The sequence below is a fragment of the Carassius carassius genome, chromosome 21, assembly GCF_963082965.1.
Source record: "Carassius carassius chromosome 21, fCarCar2.1, whole genome shotgun sequence".
Taxonomy (NCBI): Eukaryota; Metazoa; Chordata; class Actinopteri; order Cypriniformes; family Cyprinidae; genus Carassius; species Carassius carassius.
The window spans coordinates 19,932,271-19,953,444 of NC_081775.1; the positions used below are offsets into that span (position 1 = coordinate 19,932,271).

At 37.8% G+C, this 21,174-nt stretch overlaps 3 protein-coding genes across 7 annotated transcripts; all 3 read right to left on the reverse strand.

Annotated features, from left to right (window-relative positions):
- Positions 1-1,451: 1,451 nt before the first annotated feature.
- fance (FA complementation group E) lies at positions 1,452-4,793 on the reverse strand. Of its 3 annotated transcripts, none has more exons than XM_059502808.1 (10): positions 4,443-4,793; positions 3,318-3,882; positions 3,089-3,133; positions 2,950-3,006; positions 2,714-2,857; positions 2,427-2,550; positions 2,231-2,306; positions 2,046-2,112; positions 1,844-1,969; positions 1,452-1,554 (listed from the first exon to the last, which is right to left on the reverse strand). In XM_059502808.1, the coding sequence occupies exons 1-10, from the start codon at positions 4,643-4,645 to the stop codon at positions 1,453-1,455; spliced, it is 1,509 nt and encodes a 502-aa protein (XP_059358791.1). In that variant the 5' UTR covers positions 4,646-4,793; the 3' UTR covers position 1,452. The 3 variants fall into 3 exon arrangements, 2 of the variants coding, with proteins under 2 accessions (XP_059358791.1, XP_059358790.1); XM_059502807.1 differs by having other exon boundaries at positions 2,421-2,550; XR_009422684.1 differs by lacking the exon at positions 2,231-2,306.
- A 270-nt stretch (positions 4,794-5,063) lies between these two features.
- On the reverse strand, positions 5,064-8,387 carry LOC132097775 (probable E3 ubiquitin-protein ligase makorin-1). The gene is made up of 8 exons (XM_059503698.1): positions 8,238-8,387; positions 7,271-7,402; positions 6,913-7,193; positions 6,724-6,830; positions 6,404-6,645; positions 6,185-6,295; positions 5,976-6,093; positions 5,064-5,813 (listed from the first exon to the last, which is right to left on the reverse strand). Exons 1-8 carry the CDS (start codon positions 8,369-8,371, stop codon positions 5,694-5,696), a joined length of 1,245 nt encoding a protein of 414 aa, XP_059359681.1. The 5' UTR covers positions 8,372-8,387; the 3' UTR covers positions 5,064-5,693.
- A 599-nt stretch (positions 8,388-8,986) lies between these two features.
- On the reverse strand, positions 8,987-19,562 carry ppardb (peroxisome proliferator-activated receptor delta b). Of its 3 annotated transcripts, none has more exons than XM_059503702.1 (9): positions 19,102-19,562; positions 17,265-17,315; positions 15,193-15,646; positions 14,371-14,522; positions 13,771-13,909; positions 12,985-13,184; positions 12,529-12,732; positions 11,177-11,420; positions 8,987-10,811 (listed from the first exon to the last, which is right to left on the reverse strand). In XM_059503702.1, the coding sequence occupies exons 3-9, from the start codon at positions 15,590-15,592 to the stop codon at positions 10,564-10,566; spliced, it is 1,587 nt and encodes a 528-aa protein (XP_059359685.1). In that variant the 5' UTR covers positions 15,593-15,646; positions 17,265-17,315; positions 19,102-19,562; the 3' UTR covers positions 8,987-10,563. The 3 variants fall into 3 exon arrangements, with proteins under 3 accessions (XP_059359685.1, XP_059359684.1, XP_059359683.1); XM_059503701.1 differs by having other exon boundaries at positions 17,265-17,318; XM_059503700.1 differs by lacking the exon at positions 17,265-17,315 and having other exon boundaries at positions 19,102-19,559.
- Positions 19,563-21,174: the final 1,612 nt, after the last annotated feature.

Genomic DNA, 21,174 nt, shown 5'->3' on the forward strand with positions numbered 1-21,174 from the left:
TAATCTGATATTTTAGCAACACAAATCTACCTAAGTGAAAACCAGGCTTTAGTCAAGTCACCTTTAATTATATAGCACTTTAAACAAAACAGATTGTGTCAAAGCAACTGACCATTAATTAAGTAAACAGTGTGTCAATAACGCAAAGAGATAACACAGAGTCACAGTCAACTTTTTATAGTATGTAAAAAGATACATTGAAGGACAGACTCGGACCTTTGAGCCAATCATGCTGCTCAGTGCACATCACTTCATAACTCGTACATCTCATTCACCTCTCCCTGGTACAAAATTTCCCCTTAAATATTGTTTTTCAACCTAAAGCAGTTACGTGCACAAGTTACATAAAACAACTCAATATCCCTATGGAGTAAATATACTACCTTATTCATTGTATGTTTAAAATATACTTAAATGAGATAAATGCAATGAAATAACAAAATAAAAAATTTCCATAACAGGAAAAACCAGGCTCAGTCGGGGGGCCAGTTCTTCTCTGACCAGACGAAACCAGCAGTTCAATTCCAGGCTGCAGCAAAGTCACATTGTACAGAGGACTCAACTGGTTCCTGTGGTCTTGTCTCCGCTGTATTTCAGGGCAGGAGATGTCCTTTCTAGGTCTGGATACGTACTGGATCCGGGGGACTGTAGTGACCCTCTGATCTGGATACAGACTGGATCTGGTGGCTACGGTGACCTCGCATTAGTATGATTATTTATATATAAACTAACGATGAGGCATTGTTAGATTGGATTGGCTCAGATAAAATATCAAAACCAAGTTAAAATACATAATATGAACATAACCAACTAAAGCACTTTATGTATTATAGCAAATCCCTCCAGAGGCCTGGTGACGTTTCACTTTACCGCGTGATATAAGTTAACATTAAGAGTATTATAAGAGATCATGTGTGAACAGGAGCTTTTCAAAAATCCTGGTAAATTTGTTCTGGCAATTATAGAGATGACATGATTACTCCGAGAGGTTTACAAGAATCAGCTGCTTTTAATTCGTTTTTCTATCTACATACGCACTAGATAGACATCTTGCATCTCGCAGCAGATTTTTTTTATACGTCATGCTTCTCCATTCATCAGGGCTGAGACTCTGCAATTGGATACAATTATGCATCTCATGTTTATAAGAGCAAATAATTCTGATTGGCTAGTAATGTTAGTTTGGTTGAGAGTGAAAGCTGCTCCTCTTGTATGTGAACATTTTTTTTTTTTTTTTTTTTAATGAATCATTATTCCCATTTCTTCCCCACCCCGGAAACCTTTAAACCCTGTTGATATGAAGAGTTATCCAATTCAATATTTAAATTTTTTTCTCAATACAGCTAAACAATACAAAGACATTTTATTACATTTACAAAATATATTCACAACATTTTACAATCAGAATGACTGAAACTAGTAAAGTGGCATTTAAAATGGACATAATACGATTCAAAGGGAAATCCGTTTTAATGCAGCCTGCAATGATTTCTTGAGGAAGGTTTCATTGAAAGACAGGCAACTGGAAAGTGCATGGTGGCATGCAGGATTCACCTGAAAGCAAAAAACAATACAAAAAAAATTATCTATCAGCAGTTTTTTTGTTTTGTTTTGCTAGCTTTAAAAAAAAACACTTTAACATCTAGATATGTATTATTGTGTTGTTTATTGGTTACATTCTATGCCTCTTTAGTTTGCGTATGGAGCATAATTCTTTGTCATAGTAGTCTAGATGCTGTGAGGATCATAAAATGATACTTAATATTGTGGTTGTAGGTTTTGTTGAGATGTTTTTTTTTTACTTTCTGAATGAGTTATTTCCAGTCATTACAGTTATACTCACATGTGACTGATACTTGGTCAAGACACTCAGCAACATCTTGGCAAACTTCATAGATTTGCTGAAATGTGGAGACTGACTGCAAAGCTGATCAGTGAAGATAGAGAAATCCTCCTCACTCAGCTCAAGCTGTGAGCATAACAACAGAAACCATTAACATAGGACTAAAAGACCCTTAAAGATTCAAAACAGCTTTCTGAAGTACCTCTGAATCCAGCAGTGCATGGATGACTGATAACACTTCCTCATCCCAGGACACTCCAAGTATTGTTCTAAGATTTAAAAGTCAATTTCTGTGATCAGCTAAACCGATTACTCAAACATAATATATTCCAGAAAGGACCAAGACCCATTTCTTTCTGAAAGCTGAATTGTGATCTTTAGACTGACCGAAATACAAGCAGTCTGTGATGTGGCTCAAGGCAGTCCACTACCAGTCTACAGAGTACCTCTGCCTGGGCGCTTTCTAAAGATATATAGAATAGGAGTTTACCGAAAAGATGCCAGAAATTAAGCATATAAGAAATAAAAATGGTAAATACAATCTTGCTAATTAAATCAGGTAAAAAAAAAAACATACTCATACCAGTTTGACCCTTCCGTAAAACTGGCTCTATCAGAGCCTGACAGGTCGGCCTGGGGTAACGAGTGCAAAGAGACATTACTGCTGTTACCAAACAGCGAGAGGCAGGTTCTGCAAGGGACAGAATCTAAGGCAAAGAAATACATATATATAAGTGCGATTACACTACTACTCAAAAATTTATTTAATTTAATAACATAAACCGTCCCCCGCCCCCTGTGGTCTAATATGATTAAAATCTTTTTAAGAAGGTAACCTGTGACAAGTGTGAAGTTTGTGAACATACTAACTTTTGGCAGCAGAAGGTGTGTGATCACAGCAGAAGCAGTGCTGTGACTGAGGTCTGGAGACAGTTCCAGCAGGCAGCTACAGAACTGAGGTAAACTCTGTTCAGTCGCTTCAGACAAACACAGCATCGAACACAATACCTCCACCTGTGATCAGATGCAACAAATCCATACTAATGGAAACGTTTCTGGAGCAATGAATCCAAAAAGCAATTCATTTTCAAGGCAAACCCACAAACCTCATTGGGGTCACATTCATGAAATACTTTCAGAGCAGACACAGAACTCTCATCCCACTGTGAAGGAAAAAGATGTAAAAATTAAACAAATTTTAAAAATAAAAGCAATTACACTGGCATAATAAAGAAGAATTCTTACTGCTGACTCTGTATCTAGTAGTTCTTTGATCACAGGAACAGCAGCCTAAAAAGGGAATGTTCAAATGTTAGAATTGGATTTATCCAGAAAGAACAGTATCTTTTCCGAGGTTAATAGATGAAGAGACTTTAATAACTTATCTGTCTATGAACTTTTAACTGTCAAATTATGTCAAATAGGCTATATGTCTGAATGAAAATCAGTTTAACTGCATTGAATTCCACTTAACCTTCATGTGGTCTGGCAGATTTGTTGAAGACCCCAACACATCAGAGCGAGCCTGTGATACAGCAGCAACACTCTGTTGCAGCTGTGACGTTCTGATTTTAGGTTCCTCCTCTTCAGTCAACCTCTCTTCTTCTTCACTTGGACAGAAATCCATCTTTACCCTTTTACTTTGGTGATCTTCTTGGTCATCTCCATCATGATCCATGTTGTCACTTTTTCTCTTTTTCTGAGATAAAACAGGCATGTTGGTCTCTTTATCCTCTGCTTCAAGATCCTCAAAACAATAAGCCCATTTTCCTTTTGCATTAGTATTCCTTAATCTCTCACAGAGACTCTTTAGTTTCCCTGTACCATCGGAGGTGAGGAGGGTCCCTTTCCTAGTGCCCTCAATATCTCTTTGGAGCTGCTTGATTAAGACACAAGTCCACTGATTTTCCACGTCATCCTGAGTCAGACACTGAAGCAGATGGAGAACATGGTCTTTGGGCAGTCCAGGGTGAAGCAGATGTAGAAAACACAGCAGCTTTCGTTTAAAGCCTTCAGAAAACAGGCACACCAAAGGTTTACTGTAAAAAAAACAAAAAAAAAAACAGACGAATTAAACGATTTCAGTGTATCGTTTAACAATGGACAGATCTTTAGATCGATCTTAAAAGGCAAGGAACATAATGAATGTATTTCTGTTTTCCAAAAACGAGGACTCATTAAAAATTACTTTTGAATTCAAAATAGTGGTGCTATTTGTCATTTTACTCTTTAAAATATGATTGCATAATCAACATAATATACAGTGTGTGTGTGTGTGTGTGTATGTATATATATATATATATATATATAATGAATTATATGTAAACGGCAATTTCTAAATGAACTGGTTTTTAATATGCACTTACAAAAAAAAAAATCACGTTATTTTAGAATTATGACATGTGACAGCAGAACAATCGAGTTAAGTCATTTACACTAAATCTCAGACAGCTTTTTAACACAAGACAGTTACTTGTCCAAAACGAATATAAAAAGCACTATTGTGAATAATTAAAATTTTTCATGATTATGACTGTTTGCCAGGTGAGGTGAATGTTATTCTCAACAGAATTAGGATCATTTTTGACTGTCTACTTACAGAACGTGGGCGTCCTCGTGCACACATGCTTCTTGTTTGCACAAAGTTTTTAAAAACGGATTTAGCGTGAAATCTGGATCCGATCTGCGCTGTTTATTGAAAACGTTCTGTGCATTGCTCGCCCCGGCTGCTCCTGAATGCAGCGAATGAAGCAGCAACCGCGACCGTCCGTCAAAACGCTGCAACAGAGCTTTCAGATCCATCACTGGACCTCAGTCACAAATATCAACGACGCCTGCTACTACGGTCACTTCAAAATGGTAGTCGTAGCGGTTCCCAGAAACGGTAAAAATATAGATTATCAAAACAATGACAGCTCATGTAGGAACTAGAGGAAGTTGTGTGTACCAAGTTTCGATTCAGTTCTTTGTGGCTCTAAACAAACGCTTATTGTACACTGAAGTCCCCTGCAGGTTTGGAGCGGAATTGCAATCGAGGAACCCTCTTGATTTTCTGAACCAAATTTTTAAAGAGTTTTCTTAATTGTCACAAATAATTTTTAGGGGGGTTTGGGTAAGATACGGAAGATGAACTTCTCTGAAATGCCCCCCCAACCCATCTCAAAGCAGCGGTGGCTAAATTACTGGCAGCCCACATACAAATGAAAGAGACAGGATCAGGTAAGGCAAACAGTGGAACATTTTTTTATTTTCACTCTTCTTTGAATATAAATGTACTAAAAAGTAATAAAAATGTGACTTCAAGTCCTGGTATAACCTGTTAACACTGCTGAGGAGAACAATACAAAAGCCTGCTGACAGGTTGCACATTTAGTGTTTTACAAAATACTGGCAATATAATAAACTACTACACGAAGTATACAAAATTAAAATGATTTCATATAAAGGTATCAGACAAGGGTGCAACAATCAGGAATAGGCACAGATGGAGGTACTAAACGATCAACAAGTGAAGAGCAAGCTGAATAAGTGACCAGGCATTCTGTTAACATTAACTTTTTGCCCTAGTTTCTCCCAAAACATAACCTGAAGAGCCACTCAATTTGAGATTAGAGCATTCAAACTTTTTCCTCTCCCACCCACTCCCACCACTCCCTTAAACTCAAGGCAAAAAGACTTTCACGCTCCTACAAAAACTTGAGTAGTAAATCTACACGGCTAAAGAATTAGCCAAACATTTAGGGCTAGCTAAAGTAAAGCCAACCCTAAAAAGGGACCATTAGATTTCAGTGCAGAAGATAAAGCAAAGCTCACTCAAGGCTAAGCCAACATATACAGGACTAGAAGGTCCTTAGTCATCAAGAAAATCCAGAAGGTCATCGTCATCTTCATCCAAGAGAGTTAGGGCAAAAATGTAGCTCCAAAGTTGGATGCCATCAATGCCCAAATCCTCCAACATCTCAGCAGTGTCCTAAAAACAAATCAGATTGAAATGGCTAACTGATGTTGTTCAATACAACAAGCTTAACACTGCAATGCAGAATAAAGAACATTTTCACACTTATTTGAAATAAAACTGCAGTTTCCAAACATGGGACACAAAAAGTAAAATTTGTTATAATACAAACATTACCCTGGGTGCCGAGCGCCTGCGACGGTGTGTGTGATTAGGGGGCATGTCATGGCTGTAGATACACTCAGATTTAAAGGGGCAGCATCCATGACGCATGAAGAAAGTGCACTTTAACTTACTAGAGATAAACAAAATAATTCCAGAATCAAATGTAAAGGATCAAAAACCATTACAAGAGATTTGACAGCATGAATGGGAAACATTATAACCTGCTTCTTTCTTTGAAAGCAGCAATCAAAGATGCCTTTTCCTCTCCATCACAGACCCAGTGCTTGCTGGGAATGTAAAAGGAGGATTTCACTCTGCACTGCGGACAGCCCCTATTTAAAAAAAAAAAAAAAAAAAAAAAAAAAAAATAGTAATTTAACAATGAATATATACAACAACAATTCGGCTTTGTATATGCAAAGTGGAGAAAAATAAATCACTTGATGACATCCTCCTGGAAGTCCTTTGTTTTCCGCCATGTAACAATGCAGCTGATGCAGAAAGCATGATTGCAGTTGGGTAGGATGCCATAACGCCGTTCCTGAGAGGTGGATTTCTCAGAAATTTTGTCCATGCAAATGCCACAGGCCACATCTTTGCTTTGGTCAAAGGCCCTTGAATGCTGCTGCTCCGTCGATACTGCAGCACCACCCCGATGTGGTGTCTCTGGTGAACCAGTCACCTGTAATCCAATAACACTTCATTAAACCCAGATAACTTAATCTATCAGCTACAGAAATGTCTGGCTTCAGATAGTTACTTTTTGGACTTCGGCAGGTGCTGCGCCATGTACAAAAGCTGCAGAACTGTAGTTATCTGAAGATCTGGAGTCTGTAGCACTGATTTGTTGTATTGGTCTTGTTGCATCTGAAAAGGACAATTCAATTAAATTCATAAAAGGACAATGTGAGGTGTAGTTTCAAAGAAGAGCCTGAATAAGCAAGAATACCCTGCTGGGGAGGTCCATCTTCCCCAACACCCAACTCTTCCTCCTCTGCAATGCCTGTAGTCAAGTGTTCAAAGTTCTGCTGCAGCACGCTCGTACTTGTGACCAGAGGCTCTGAACCCCTTCGAGTCAGGCTGTAGGCTCCTTGTGGGAGAAGAGAGGGTTCAGATCCTCGACGGTCAGCCAGAGAATGTCCCGCCAGTGCAGAGGGGAACACTGCAGGTGCTGAACCGCGTCTGCTGCTCCCTGAAGAACCTTCACCCGCTTGAGGAACATGGAGATACCTGCAAGACACGCAACTCGTAAACCTCTTTTCCATATAACGTTAGAGGTGTCCAAAACGGGCCAGCTGGCTCCTTACCTGCAGCGGTCACCAAACCAGCAGCCACCTTTCTGGAAGTACCTACACTGAACCTGAAACGACGGTGCTGCAGGAAACTCGTGTAGATAGTAACAGCTCGGACCATAGCGACAAGATCCATTGATGAACTGCCTGCAAAACACAACATACTAATCACATACATCTGCTGACAACTGCAGCACGACTTTCACAAGTTTTTGAAAACCTGCAACATAATTAAAAGAGAAGGAAACCGTAGCAGGTTTAACCCCTCGAGCATTATTAGTTAATGTTAATTACTACGGCAGTACACGGAATCCGTAGGACTTTAAAGAATTAAAAAAATCTTGCAACGGTCATTTCGAACTACGTTGTAGTTTAGTTTAAAGTATAATAAGTCACGATGTTTGTTGTAACTGCACTAATCTTTCTACAAAAACAAACAAATCGCTCGCTGCCAAAACCGGATGTAAACATATGCGCCGAGAAACGTTAAAGCAGGAAAAAGCCACTCTTTCAAACAGATGATCGGGGCTAAAACGAACTTTTCGTCCAATCAAAAACACGAAACTACCTGCAGACTTCTCTTTCCACGTTTGAGCTGCCTTTTCTCGACTGTCTACACGGTGTGCGATACCGATCCATTTTTAGATCCTCCAAAAACTTGATTTAATGCAGTTGTTAGAGTAAGTAAACGGATTGAGGAGTTGGTGAGAGAGAGAGTGAAGCGCTGGAGACCCACGTCACGCAGAACGCGCGCTGACCAACCAGGAACGCCCGTGTCTTTTTTTACAGAATAAACAGCGAGTTTGGTGAGAGACATCTATACAAACGAGACTTGAGTCTCACAGTTCGTATAAACTTTCAGATCTTTGTCATAACATAATTCTTCTTCTAATTGTTTGCTTGGTGGCACTGCAACAATCCAACAACAAGTAATCTGCCCAATAGTGCAAAATGTTAAGATCTGAAGGGTGTATTTACCCACCTACAAACTGCACCGTTGTCTCCTGGGCCTTTGGATGACTGTGCGTGCCTTTCCATCTCGCGCTTGTCCCTCTGTGCCTGATGGATGGCTAATGGCATGCACGCTTTTATAATTGTTGGGCGGGGCCTTCCCATTTGGACGTGTGATGGACATCTTAAAACGCAATGCCCAATGAGGGTCTGAATCAATTCAAGCAAACGGTTCTTTCGAACACAATCGGTTCAGATTATCATTTTAGCGATTCTTCTATAGTGCAAATTGCGTCATAAAAAACAGGTCATAACGCGATACTTTCCTTTCTTTCATATTAAATTGTATTATTAGTGCCTGTTGTAATTTTATATGCCCCTGAACCTAAATAATGAATACAATATAATGATGAACATAACTTAATACAATTTGCTAAAATCAGCTCTGATCAGTCGGTTCTCTGTTCAATATGACTCGAGATCCGAACGGACCGATTCGACTCACAAATGAGTTTAAATTAATCGTGAAATCAAATATTGAACCCGATAAAACGGAAGGTTTAGCCACTCATTAAACAGTTATTCATTGACGCCAACAGTTTATTATTAAAATGTTTAATAATTTTTCACACACTTAATTAGTTAAATTAATAAAAAAAAGTTAATTAGGTAAACCATAAGTTATTAAAATGATTACATTGACATATATATTATATTTTCAAAATGATTGTGAAATATTGGTATATGGAGCTTTTCATAAATCACAAAAGACTTGAGAGATGTCTGGAATTGTTTTACTGTGATCAAAAGAATATCCCACAAATCACAAAACTTGTGCATCTTGTCCGCTCTTGTCAATGAAGCAAGACATTGCTGAAATGGGCCAGACTGGAAAGGTAGAACAATATTGGTAACCATGTGGTGTGAAAATAGATGACAAAAAGTATTTCTAAAATAAGAAGGAAAGAAAAAAAATCTTATAATTTCATATTATTGTGCTCTCTAGTTTCACAGTAACAGGTTTCTGCATGATCACAGACATCACGTTCCATCTTGAATAAACAGATCAGAAAAGCAAATTTCAGATATTTCTGAGAGACTTCTGGATGTGAAATGGTAGATGTGTTGCACATCATAACAATACCAATTAATGTAATTCAACATCAAAACTGCTTTATAACGCGGAAACACTGAATTCCCAAATTATTCAGCGCTGTTTTTGACAAGACCCGTTCTAAACTTCAGTGGTGTCCAAGTTACTTCAATAGAGGACAATGCAAGTATTTACTCAAAATCCATGCCATCCACGTAAATACAACTATCATGACATGGTCATTCAGTAATTAATGCATCTGATTTAAAGAATGAATTTAAGTTTAGATGTGTACTCCACATCAATTTGACCATAATATTCTAGTTTGAATGTAACCACAACCTGCTTGCTTTCAATCACTCAATATATATTCATAAAAACATGTTCAATCAATATATAATGGAAGACCTAATTTAATACAACTGCTTATAAAGGAGACATTGAGATCTAAATGATTTCCTGTCTCAAATCAGTAAATATGACTTTAAGACTGGTACCGGACAGTATGTTAAAATACAAGTACCATCAAGGTACCAGATCTAAAGAGATCAATACAGAAGAATTATATAAACGTATATCATGTGAACAAACATTTCCTTCCATACAGCAGAAATTATCACACTGTTGTAGGTTTATCCCAAAGAGTGAATTATTAAACATTTGTCTTCAGTTTCAATACCAATATATATAAATATATTTTTTTAGAAGCTGACGCTGAAAACAACACCCTCAACAAAGTAACATAATTCCAAAATAATATAACTGACTGCTGTACACTTTTGTGTTTAGTCTACCTTTTACTTTAGCAAAAGTGCCTAATCAAACAGAATCAGGAGGAAAGAAGAACTACAAAATAAAAGCCCTACAAACACATACAGTAAGTGGCATTACAAGAGCTTGACTGTGCTCCGTTCTCCTCAAAGAAACATACTAGCTATCACTTGCAAACCATAAACCATGATGGAAAAGACCATTTGTAAAGGTGTTAGCCCTCATGAAGCGAATTAAGAATAACATGACGGTAGTAGTAGTAGTAAACGGTGACTAGATGTTCTGCATCCTTGAGTTTAAATAAAAAAAACACTCCGCAAAAATCAGAGAGAATGTCAGTATTCAAAGTCAATAATTGTAAAAGTCCTTTTTCAAAAATTTAATTAAAAAAAAACAACAGGAGCGCAGCGCCATTAAGATTTGTGCACTCTCTCCATTCAGGAGGGAAACTGAAAAGTTAGAAAAGTCCATTTTTCAGTCAGGTCCTTGCACGTCAGTACATGTCTTTATAGATCTCCTGTAGAAGTGGGTGGAGGGAGGTCTCAGATTCAGTCTTTTTGATCATCTGAACCAGATGGGCGTTCTCTGTGACCAGCTGTCTGAGGTCGGCCATCTTCTGGAGCAGTTTGGGGAAGAGATGAGGGGAGTCAGGGTGGTGCACCCGAAGATGTTGGTCCAGAGCTTGCAAGATGCCATCCTGGATCTGTTCAACCTGCTTCACGTTCATCAGCCCAGGACGATCTAGAGCAAAGAAAAAACATTATTTTCTTAGGTGCCACAGAATAAACACGTTTTATTTATTTTTAACACAGTCATACTGTCGTATTTATGTCTCATCTTTCAACTTTTCTGATAGACACTGCTTTAATTAATTTGCAAGTGAACACCTCCATTTAACCATGTTTTAGTCACAGTCTGGAGCCCTGACACATTGGAGCACATTACAGTTAATTGGTTTACATCCAGTATAAAGTGTGCTTTTTCTAGTTATGATAAATAAGCTTTAGATATCTTCTAATGTTTGGTTCTCATTTGTGGATGTAAAGTGTATAAACAAAAACAAAGGACATTTGAAAACATACTGGTCAAACAAACCACGGCCTTACCTCCACACAGTATGATGGCTGCCACAAACAGAGCCAGGTCACTGTCATCCAGCTCCAGGGCATTGAATTTCACCGCAAACTCAAATTTGGGCTCCATGATCTCGCTGAAAGGTTTGCGTAGACTACGCAGGAATTCTCTCGTCACAAAGCCCTTCCCATTGGCCACCAGCAGCCCGTCTTTATTCATGAGTGATGGGAGCATGGCAAATATGGCCTCATGGACTCCATATTTTAACAGCGTTACCTGAGAGGAAAAGTGGGTGATGAATTTAGTGGCTGAATATGCATCAATATTTAATTAATGTATAATAAATTCTAATAAATATTTTTTAACTAATGAGGGGAAAAAAAAACATCAATCCTAGCAGTCACAGCCTGAAATTAAAGGGGTCATATGATGTTGTTAAAAAAGAACATTATTTTGTGTATTTGGTGTAATGAAATGGGTTTATGCAGTTTAAGGTTCAAAAAGCACATATTCAACAATGTACATTATTGTTGCTTCTCTAGGCGGAGCCTTTCTGAAACACGTAGATTTGTACAAAGCTTATCAGTCGGAAGAGCGAGGTGTGCTCTGAATGGCCAGCTATCCCTTGCGTTGTGATTGGCCACATACCTCAAGCGTGTGATTGAAATGTTATGCCCCTCACCATACTGTGGTGCCGTGTCCCGGCACGACAAGACAAAAACAATAAACCATTATGAATGAGACATTTGTAGCATCCAGTGGGGACATAATAACTGATTATAATAACTTATGTGTTTTTACGTGTTGCGTTGCATCGCGCCACATAAACATAAATCCATGTCTGCATCTTAGATCAGAGAAATGACAAACAAGCGATCAAACTACACTCACGTTTTTAATCACCAGTGGCAAATCCATTAAAGGATATTTGGGTTGAACTGTTGTGGAACAGTGATTTCTAGTCATGTCCTCTTTTGGAAGACCAAACAAAGTAGTTCCGCTTTTACAACGAAACACAGCATCACCATGACATGGCGGCGGCAGCAACAATACTACAGCGAGAATCAAACGTTACTCAATTCTTTGCATGAATATTTGGGAGGTGTTATGCAAATCTTCCCACATAGTGATGTAGACATGTGGGGGCATGTTTAAACGAGACATTTTAGGAGGGCGTGGTCAAGTCTTAACTTTTATACAGAATATCTCTTCAGGTTTAAGACTTTAGTCTTTGCAACTTTAGGGATCTTATCTATTCACGAACAGCTTGTAACACCCCAAAGAGAAAGAAAAACTTGAAATCACATCATATGACCCTTTAATAAACCACTAACAGTAGATTTAACAGGTTACAAGGTAGTAAAGTAACATTTATCACTCTCACCTGATCATTAAGGAAGAGATCCACAAAGCCAGGGATGTTTTTGGCAAACTCTGTGAGCTCTCGTACAGTTTCAACTGTAGTGCACTGGCAGCGGTAGAAGACATGGACACCGATCTCTTTGTTGGGTGGTGCTCCATTAAGCTGATTCCAGACCAGCCCGTTTTCTGCCTGCCACAGTGAGTCCATATCATGGATCACAAAAGGCTGGAGATGAAATGAGAACAATTAAAAACATCTGGAATAACTACAAATCAATCATGTCCTATTTTGTGTAAAAATAAATAAACAAACAAACCAACAAGAACATCATTATAAAATCAGTTTTAACATCTAAATATCTGTTGGCTTATCGTATCTGCTGGAACGTCAATAACATGCATCCTTAAACTTTCTAAAATAGACCATTTAAGAAAACTGTAATTGTTAGTGGCATCTCACTGGAAGCAGAGCGCATACCGATGTGCAACTCGTCTTGCCCGTGAGGATGCTCCGTGCTTTTTTCTTGGTCATGTTGAGGTTCCTCAGGTAGGATGTGTTGACATGCTTGGCCAGTGTTTTGAGGTCAGCTCCACTAGAGCTTTGCAGTTTCTCCCCAGCGAGGAGCCCTGCCACTAGCTTCTTCTTCTCCACCTCTGGCATACGTCCGTACCTGATCGCTGAGGAAAAGAAACCAAAACAAGCTCAATTTATCACAACATAACCCAGCACACATTTTAAAATGAAGCAACAATTAATAAACACTGGTATATTAGTTTTATTAAGCATGACTATTAAAGGAATAGCTGAAAATATTCTGAAAATATACCCCTCCTCAGACCCCACATGCTGATGAGTTTGTTTCATCATCAGAAAAGATGATTTGAATGGGTGCCGTCAGAATAATAATTCAAACAGCTCATTAAACAGTGGTGTAAAGTAGAGCACACTAATGATGGATATATTTCTAACAAACAGACAACTTTTCACTTCACAGGACTGATGAACTGATGAACTGGCATCCTGTGGATTACAACTTTTCACTTCACAGGACTGATGAACTGGCATCCTGTGGATTACTGTACTTATGGGTTATTGGATGTTTTTATCAGCTGTTTGCAACTCATCTATATGGCCTGAGGGTGAGTAAAGTTTTTCATTTTTGGGTGAATTATTCCTCTATAATCGGTTTGGATATTAAGTGGATGGAAAATGAGTCAAAATTCTGAATGCTTTAAATTGTGGTTATGTATGCAGGCTGCTTACCATCATGTGACATTCCCAATGCCAGACACTTCTGGAAGCGACAGTACTGGCATTTGTTCCGACTCTTTTTCTGGACTTTACAGGCACGCTCACACCGCTCATACTCCAGCTTCATACGAATGGTGCGTCTGAAAAACCCCTTTAAAAAAAAAAAAGATGACACTTCCTCGTTGAAAAGCAGAGGGGCAAATATGTGCTTGGATTGCTGAATTATTTCACCACAGAAATGCAACTTTATGCATTTGGAAGCCAACAGTGGTTTTATTCAAATGATTTCAGTAATTTCGATTTCAGTAATTTCGTAAAAATTACAGTCTTGAATTAGGATACCTCATCCCTTCAAACACAAAAACCCTCCAAAATTCATGTCAATTCACATGCAGATTGGGTTTCTAATTGGTTGAAAAACAAACATTGGCCGTTTACAGAGCCAGATATGAATTTTCAGGACATCTATTTCAGTGATATGTCAGATAGTATCGCTTACGGCACCTTTAATATTAGTATATTATAGATGTTTTTTTATTTTAGGCCACAAATGCACCCAAGGTTTGTGAAAAGCCTTGGCTGTAGTAGCTTGGACAAGTTCAGCAAAATTACCTTGCAGCCTTCACAAGCATGAACTCCATAATGAAATCCTGAGGCTTTATCTCCACATATGCGGCACTCAACGTTCAGGCCCATACTACTGGGGTCCTCCCGACCCAGCCGTAACTGGTCTGACAGCGAGAGAGGGGGTGTCTGTGACGGATCTATAAACATGAGACAGACACAGAATCTTATCTTATCAGAGCACTGCAAAAGTATATATTTTATAAAATATTACTATTTATTTTAACATCAGAAAGCCTGACAATGAATGTCTATTGAAATGTTAGAAAACAATTATCTTCTATATGTTACTATTGATATATTGATTTTAATCTCCTATTAATGTTGTTTTAAGTTTCAAATCCATTGAAGGATAAAACCAGGTCATGAATAAGTCATAAAAAATACTATATAAACAATAATTACATTAATATAACATATAATAATAATAATAATAATAAATACTTTTATTATTAGTAATAAAACATATTTATGTTTTGCTATTTTAAACTGCCATTCATATGCACACACGCGCCCGCACACACACACACACACACACACACACACATATATATATATATATATATATATATATAAACATGATGAAATATAAAGTACAAGTTTGCATAGTTGCATAAATTCAGTAAATATTCAATATCAATAATAACATAAATATGTTTTTTAGAAATACATTAACTGTATTAATGATATAGAAGCCTTTGAAAGCTATGTATCAAATTTGATACATTCAGAATCCCCTTCCCCCAGTCCTAAAAATATGTCTGTCAGGATGCCATAATACTTGGCTTTGACGTAGAAGCGCAGTTTAACCTGGAAACATTTGAGCTTTTCCAGGAGTGTCACTATTCTGTTGAGGACTCTCCTGCGGTGTCCCATCTCCATTCTGTAGAGTGCCCCCCCACGATCCCTTGCTACTGGGTGAGACCTCTAATCCTGTGGCATCAGACGTCTCGCTACCCTCCACCTCCTCACCCGATGCTGAGCTTGGCTCCTGTAGGTCTGACATCCCTCCACAGTCTGAGGATGCAGACTCACCCTCCTGCACTGCCATCCATGTTGAGTCTTCAAGAACCTTGACAGGGTTCAAGTCTGTCCGTGGAGACGACTGGCCCTCTGTAACTCCTGTGAGCACGAGGGGCTCCTGGGCTGCCACAACGTCTATTGGACCATCACATTTAGTTTTTGAGGTAGGTTGCTCAACCTGTTCCATGGTTCTCCTGTATGGTTGCTAAATCTCATAACCATCCATCACGTGACATTGCCTCTGAGAAGACAAAAGACCAGTAAACAGGTGTGAATTATTGCAATGGTGCTTCAATACATTTAGCAGACACTTTTATCCAAAGCAACTTAGAAATGAGGACATTGGAAGCAATCAAAATCAACAAAAGAGCAATGCAATACAACACGATATCAGAATATAACCATCATCGCTGGTGAAGTGACCCGGGGTGCAGTGCACATGCTCTAGGGATTACACGGATGACCTGAGTTTGACCTGAGATCCAGTACTGTGTGTGTCAAAAAAAAATCTTGTGCAGAGTCTGATATTTCAAAACATATACTGAAAAAGTGGTTTAAGTAAAAATAATAATAATTTTCCTCAAAGATTTTAACAATAAACAAAACTTTTTTTTTTTATCAAGACACATTTAATCACATTTAATTGATCAAGAAACGGTAAAAACATTCAAATTATTACAAAAGATTTTTTTAAGCAGTTTTTCAGTTAATAAAGCATCCTGATGCATCATAGTTTCCACTAAAATTTTAAGCAATAACATACAAGCAATTTCAACACCTCTAATAAGAAATGTTTCTTAATCACCACATCAGCATATTAGAATAATTACTATATTTTTTTTATTAAATAAATCCAGCCTTGGTGAGACATTCAAACACATTAAATTGACAGTTCTGAACAGTAGTGTATGTAAAGATGTAAAAATTAAAAATGCAAGTTTTATATTGCAGTAAATTACATCAATTGCAGTGCTTCCATTGATGAGTAGTTCATACCCTTATAAAAGACTATTAAATGCCTTCTTTTGTGCTTCCAGTTTATGATGTCTAGACTCCAGAGCTGGTTGTTCTCTTTTTTGAAATATCTATGAAGAAAATGAATGTGAAAATACTGCCTATAGAAAAAGTGGGAGGTTACCGTTGCACTCGGTTAGCCACATGAAATGTGAATCTTTTTTCAAGCCTGGTTCAAATGTTTTTCAAATGATTTCAAATGTAGAGAAAAAACAGAAAGTAGCTTTTGTCTTTTTTGGCCTTTCATTCAATTACCACTTCCGATTACGTGACCTTTATCTTTTTGAGGGAGTCAGATCACAGCAAACTATGCCGTCAGCAATTACAGGTCTGTGGTATATTTAGCCTACACATACAGGATGAAAGGTGATAAATCCTTTACGAGACGCTGCTAGGTTGTTTACTGAAAAAGATAAGATAACCCTGAAAAGAAAGCAGCTGTGGGAAGATTGTATGACCAATAGAAAAAGATCTAGCAAAAGACTTTGGTGTTAGTGTATCAAAACAGAATGAAAAGAGAAAGAATAATTGTGATCTTCCTTCCTCAAGAGACACAGAACTGACTGTGCACATATATGTTAAGCACAGGTCACATAACTTACATCCTAACAGAGAACAACAGCTGGGCAATGAACCATGTCAAACACTAAGACCTGAATAAATGCTATTTGTAAAATACTGAAGAAATCCATGCTCTCACTCATGATGACCCAATTGCATGAGCAAACAAAAAAAAAAAACAATCTTTCAACACAAAGGTCAAGACATATTGTGTTTCATCTACTAAGCGGTGTACTTCCTCAGACTGCAAGGTGTTTAGAGAATGTCTTAAAGGGATAGTTTACCTAAAAATGAAAATCCTGTCATCGTTTATTCACCCTCCTGTCTTTCCACACCTTCTGGGGAACACACACACACACAAAGATATATATTAAAGAAATCTGGAGTCCTAACAACATTGAATTACAACGACTTTTCTTTTACAGACCAAAAAATAAATAAAAATAACATTTATTAATAGTTGTACAGTGTATGAAAAGCATACAGTTTTGGAACAACATGAGGGAGAAAACTATTAGACATTGGCTGAATAAGGTCACATCCATCATAGCTCTCAGCATGGAGAACATTGATAACAGATGTGAGTGTTTGGTCATATGGAGGATAGAGACCCCTACCAGACAGACTGCGTTTGTAATCCGTGGATTCTGACAAGAGGATTATGCAGTAGCCACATCAATGTGACAAACTAAGACAATACACTAAAAAAAATAAAGAATAAAAACTTTACTGAACCACACTGGAATACATGAATAAAACAGCACTACCATATATGTGCAGGCTTTATGTTAACTTATTCACACGCACAGTAAATGAAGCGATCAGAAATGCTTTGAGCCAGTGTTCAGACTTGTCAGCCACCAGTCGTTCTGGTTCTCAACCTATCTGCATTGTACTGAGGCTGCATGCTAGAGGCGACCCGCACAGAGGAACTAAATGAGTCAGTGTGTGGAGGTTTTGACAGACACGCATTCCAGTGTCTGGACCTCTCAGTTGCTTCATCCTTAATTTTAAGGCAAGACATCACAGGAAAAACCATTGATATTATCCTAAATAACTTCACTTAAGTACTACTTAACTTTATCCTTTATAAGTTTTTACAGAGGGGTTTGTTCATATATAATTTATTTATTTTATATAACACTGTTTGCCTGAAAACATGATTTTTTTTCTGACTCTTGACAGTATTCCCTAATTTATATATTTTCTGATTTTTTGAGTGACAAAAAGAGAGATCCAATGTCCCCTCTTTAAAAACCTAAAACAAATTATTCAAGTGACCTTTTTCACCTGTGATGTCTCTATTCACTACAAAATTAATACTGAGCTTTTACAAAACAACTGCTGAAAATTATATACACAGTTAATCTTCACATTATTTGTTAAAACTTTAACCTTGTAATCAGAGTGAAAGCAGTTGGCCGTCTTTGTACTCAAGGTCACACTTGATACTTCAACATGAAGCCATTCAAATCCACAAAACAAACATTTAACATTTTTAGCAATACAATGTACATTTCAAAGCTTCTTTCTCTTAAAAATTATACCATCTGTTTGTTTCATAAAACTAATTTACTAGTCACACAATTGCTTAAATTGACATTTAATTAAATGTTTTATAATAATGTTGTTTTAATTGCCTTGTCACAATTTTTTATATATATATTTAGAACTAAAACGTTTCAATAAGATGAAGTCAAAATATTTGTAAAATGTACCTACTAATGTATTCCTTGTAACGTTATATCCCTCGTTCCTTATATTGTTAATAAGATAGCTGTTGAAAATCTAACTTGAAGTTAACATTAACATAGCTAATTAAGAAACCGTGACTGACATGAAGACCATTGCTGATTCATTTTAACGATTATACGTTGACAAATAACATAAAATAAAAAAGCTAGGCAGACTAAGTGGCACATCAACCTGACAGATAAACAAATCTAGCTAGCTGACAAAAACATGAGTTCAAAACGGTGACATCAACTGTTTAACAGACATACAACATACACTTATTCTGATACAGACACGTTTACTTTGTTAGTAATCGGATGAAGTAGATATGACACTTTAAGCAAAAGAGCGAGTTTTGGCTAACGTAGCTGTTCTGGTTTACGTTACCTTGGTGTTTACGGGCCAGCTTCGAAGTTTCCCAACGGGCGATAAAATATAAATATACTCTTCGTACGTGAAGTGAAGTTGTTTTGAGACTCAACTGAGCTCATAGTCCGTCGGTTTACATCGGTTTTGTCATCACTGCGTCCTTGTGTCTCTTATTCCACACATGCTAGTCCGAGGTTGGCACAAGCTAGCTTAACGCTAACATGTTTTTGTTTTTATTTGGTTGTATACGCTTTCAGGTTTCTCCCGACAAAATAACTACGGCTAAGTTAAATAGGTTTAAGATACCAAATACGGGATTGTTCATTTCAGATTTCTGTTATATCCATTATGTTTTAAAATCCAATCAGAAAACGGATCAAGCGATGACCATCGCGCTGTTATTCCTACACCAACTTTTGCTCAATCTGTTCTAGTAATTCCCTTCACTTTGATTACTCGGTTGTCAGGGATGACAGAAGTGAAGGAACTAGAAAAGATGCGCGTATTCTTTATAATTTATCCTGAAGGGGTCGCTCTTTGGCCCAAAGTCCATGATATCCCTAAGCAAAACAAATAATCAAACTCAACTTTACCATAACATTAAGTACAGCAGTATTCAAAATGTATAAAAATGTGAATATAACTAAAATACGCGTAGAACAATTCACCTCTATAGTCGATTTTTCTGCTTGAGTGTAATAAATGTCCCTCACCGCGGTTTGATGTATGACCAAATCACGTGATAGGCGGTTGTCCAATGACAGCTCGAGCAGAGGGGTTTGTTTTCTTTTCTAGGTTTTACAGGCAGTTGTTTGGTTGACATCTAAAAGCGTGGCATGAATGTTATGTAAAACAAGGTGTCTAGATTCAGCCAGTAGGAAATAGATGAATATTAATACTCCTGTATGAATCATAAATGTTATTTCCCGCGAGGGTTGAAAGCGTTCCGAAACGGGCTAGTTACTCTGTGCTCCGATCTCCTGGGAAATTCCATGTATGTTAATAAATATTGTTAAATGATAAAAAACAAGCTAATTTTAATACATTACCCCGTTTAATCCCACCGGTCACAATAGTGACCGTAAAAAAGGTTTTCATTTATAAAGCTCTAACTAACTAAACTAAACTAACTAAAACCTTACTGACTGATGTTGTAGTGCACTTCCTGCAAATATGGAAAAGGGTCTCAATTATGTGTAGTCCCCACCGATCTATAATACATATATAATAGGTCACATATGGATCAGTGGCAGTTTCACATGATTAGTGCAAATTGTCACATGAGCGGAGCACCTTACAAACAGTTCTCAAGTGCCTTGAGAAGATGATGGTTGCTTCAAAGCGCTAAAACTAAAGGCTTGTAAAATGTCCTAACATAAATATATGACAAAGATTTTTGGTACACATGATCTTTAGGGTGTCTAGTATTAATATATGCATTCACATAGATTTAGTTTTGTTGAGTGTGGTCGTACAATGAGTAAACATGTTGATGGTCACGATAGTGACCGGTGGCATAACAGTGAACTTAGCTATAGAATATAAATCCAATTGCAGTTGCTAGTGAAAATATCAATAAAATGTTGCAATGACAAAATATTGCACTAAGTGAAAAATTCAAATGTTCCTGATTTTTTTATCTTAGTGTTCCTATCAGTGTTGCATAAGGATTTTTTGAATCTCTGGGAACGAGAAGGCTGGATACATGAAGGGTAAGGACTCCATACAAACAACAGGAAAAGACTGGTATTTATAGGCAGGCTAATGACAATAAAGTGACTGCACCTGGTGCAATTAACAGGAGTGCAATTACTGTGATGACAGGACAAGACTAGAGGAATTCTAGTGCCTACGGTGAAGTGCCTAAGGGAAAGTGAGCCCACTAGTGGACACCCAGGGAAACAGAGACTAGACAGCGTGACATTACCCCCTCCTCCACGGAGCAGCTGCCAGATGCTCCACCCAAACCCAAGGGAAGACCAAAAACACAAAGAGTCCAGGAGGGAGGTGGAGCGGTGGAGGACCAGGGGGAGGGACGGAGGGCCAGGTGAAATGGAGAAAACAGAGACAAGAGGACCGCGTAGAATGGGG

Bases quoted from the DNA above. Each gene is read 5' to 3' on its own strand.
- fance (XM_059502807.1), bottom strand. From the start codon at position 4,645: ATGGATCTGAAAGCTCTGTTGCAGCGTTTTGACGGACGGTCGCGGTTG. The intron at 3,883-4,442 runs GTAAGTAGACAG...TTTTTTTTACAG, and splicing joins CACGAGGACGCCCACGTTCT to TAAACCTTTGGTGTGCCTGT. The intron at 2,307-2,420 runs GTATGTTTTTTT...ATATATCTTTAG, and splicing joins GAAGGGTCAAACTGGTATGA to AAAGCGCCCAGGCAGAGGTA.
- LOC132097775 (XM_059503698.1), bottom strand. From the start codon at position 8,371: ATGGGAAGGCCCCGCCCAACAATTATAAAAGCGTGCATGCCATTAGCC. The intron at 7,194-7,270 runs GTAAGGAGCCAG...CGTGTCTTGCAG, and splicing joins TGGTTTGGTGACCGCTGCAG to GTATCTCCATGTTCCTCAAG. The intron at 6,646-6,723 runs GTAACTATCTGA...ATTGGATTACAG, and splicing joins CACCTGCCGAAGTCCAAAAA to GTGACTGGTTCACCAGAGAC.
- ppardb (XM_059503702.1), bottom strand. From the start codon at position 15,592: ATGGAACAGGTTGAGCAACCTACCTCAAAAACTAAATGTGATGGTCCA. The intron at 13,910-14,370 runs GTAATTTTGCTG...TTTTTTTTAAAG, and splicing joins ATGCTTGTGAAGGCTGCAAG to GGGTTTTTCAGACGCACCAT. The intron at 13,185-13,770 runs GTAAGCAGCCTG...TCTTTTCCTCAG, and splicing joins ATTGGGAATGTCACATGATG to CGATCAGGTACGGACGTATG.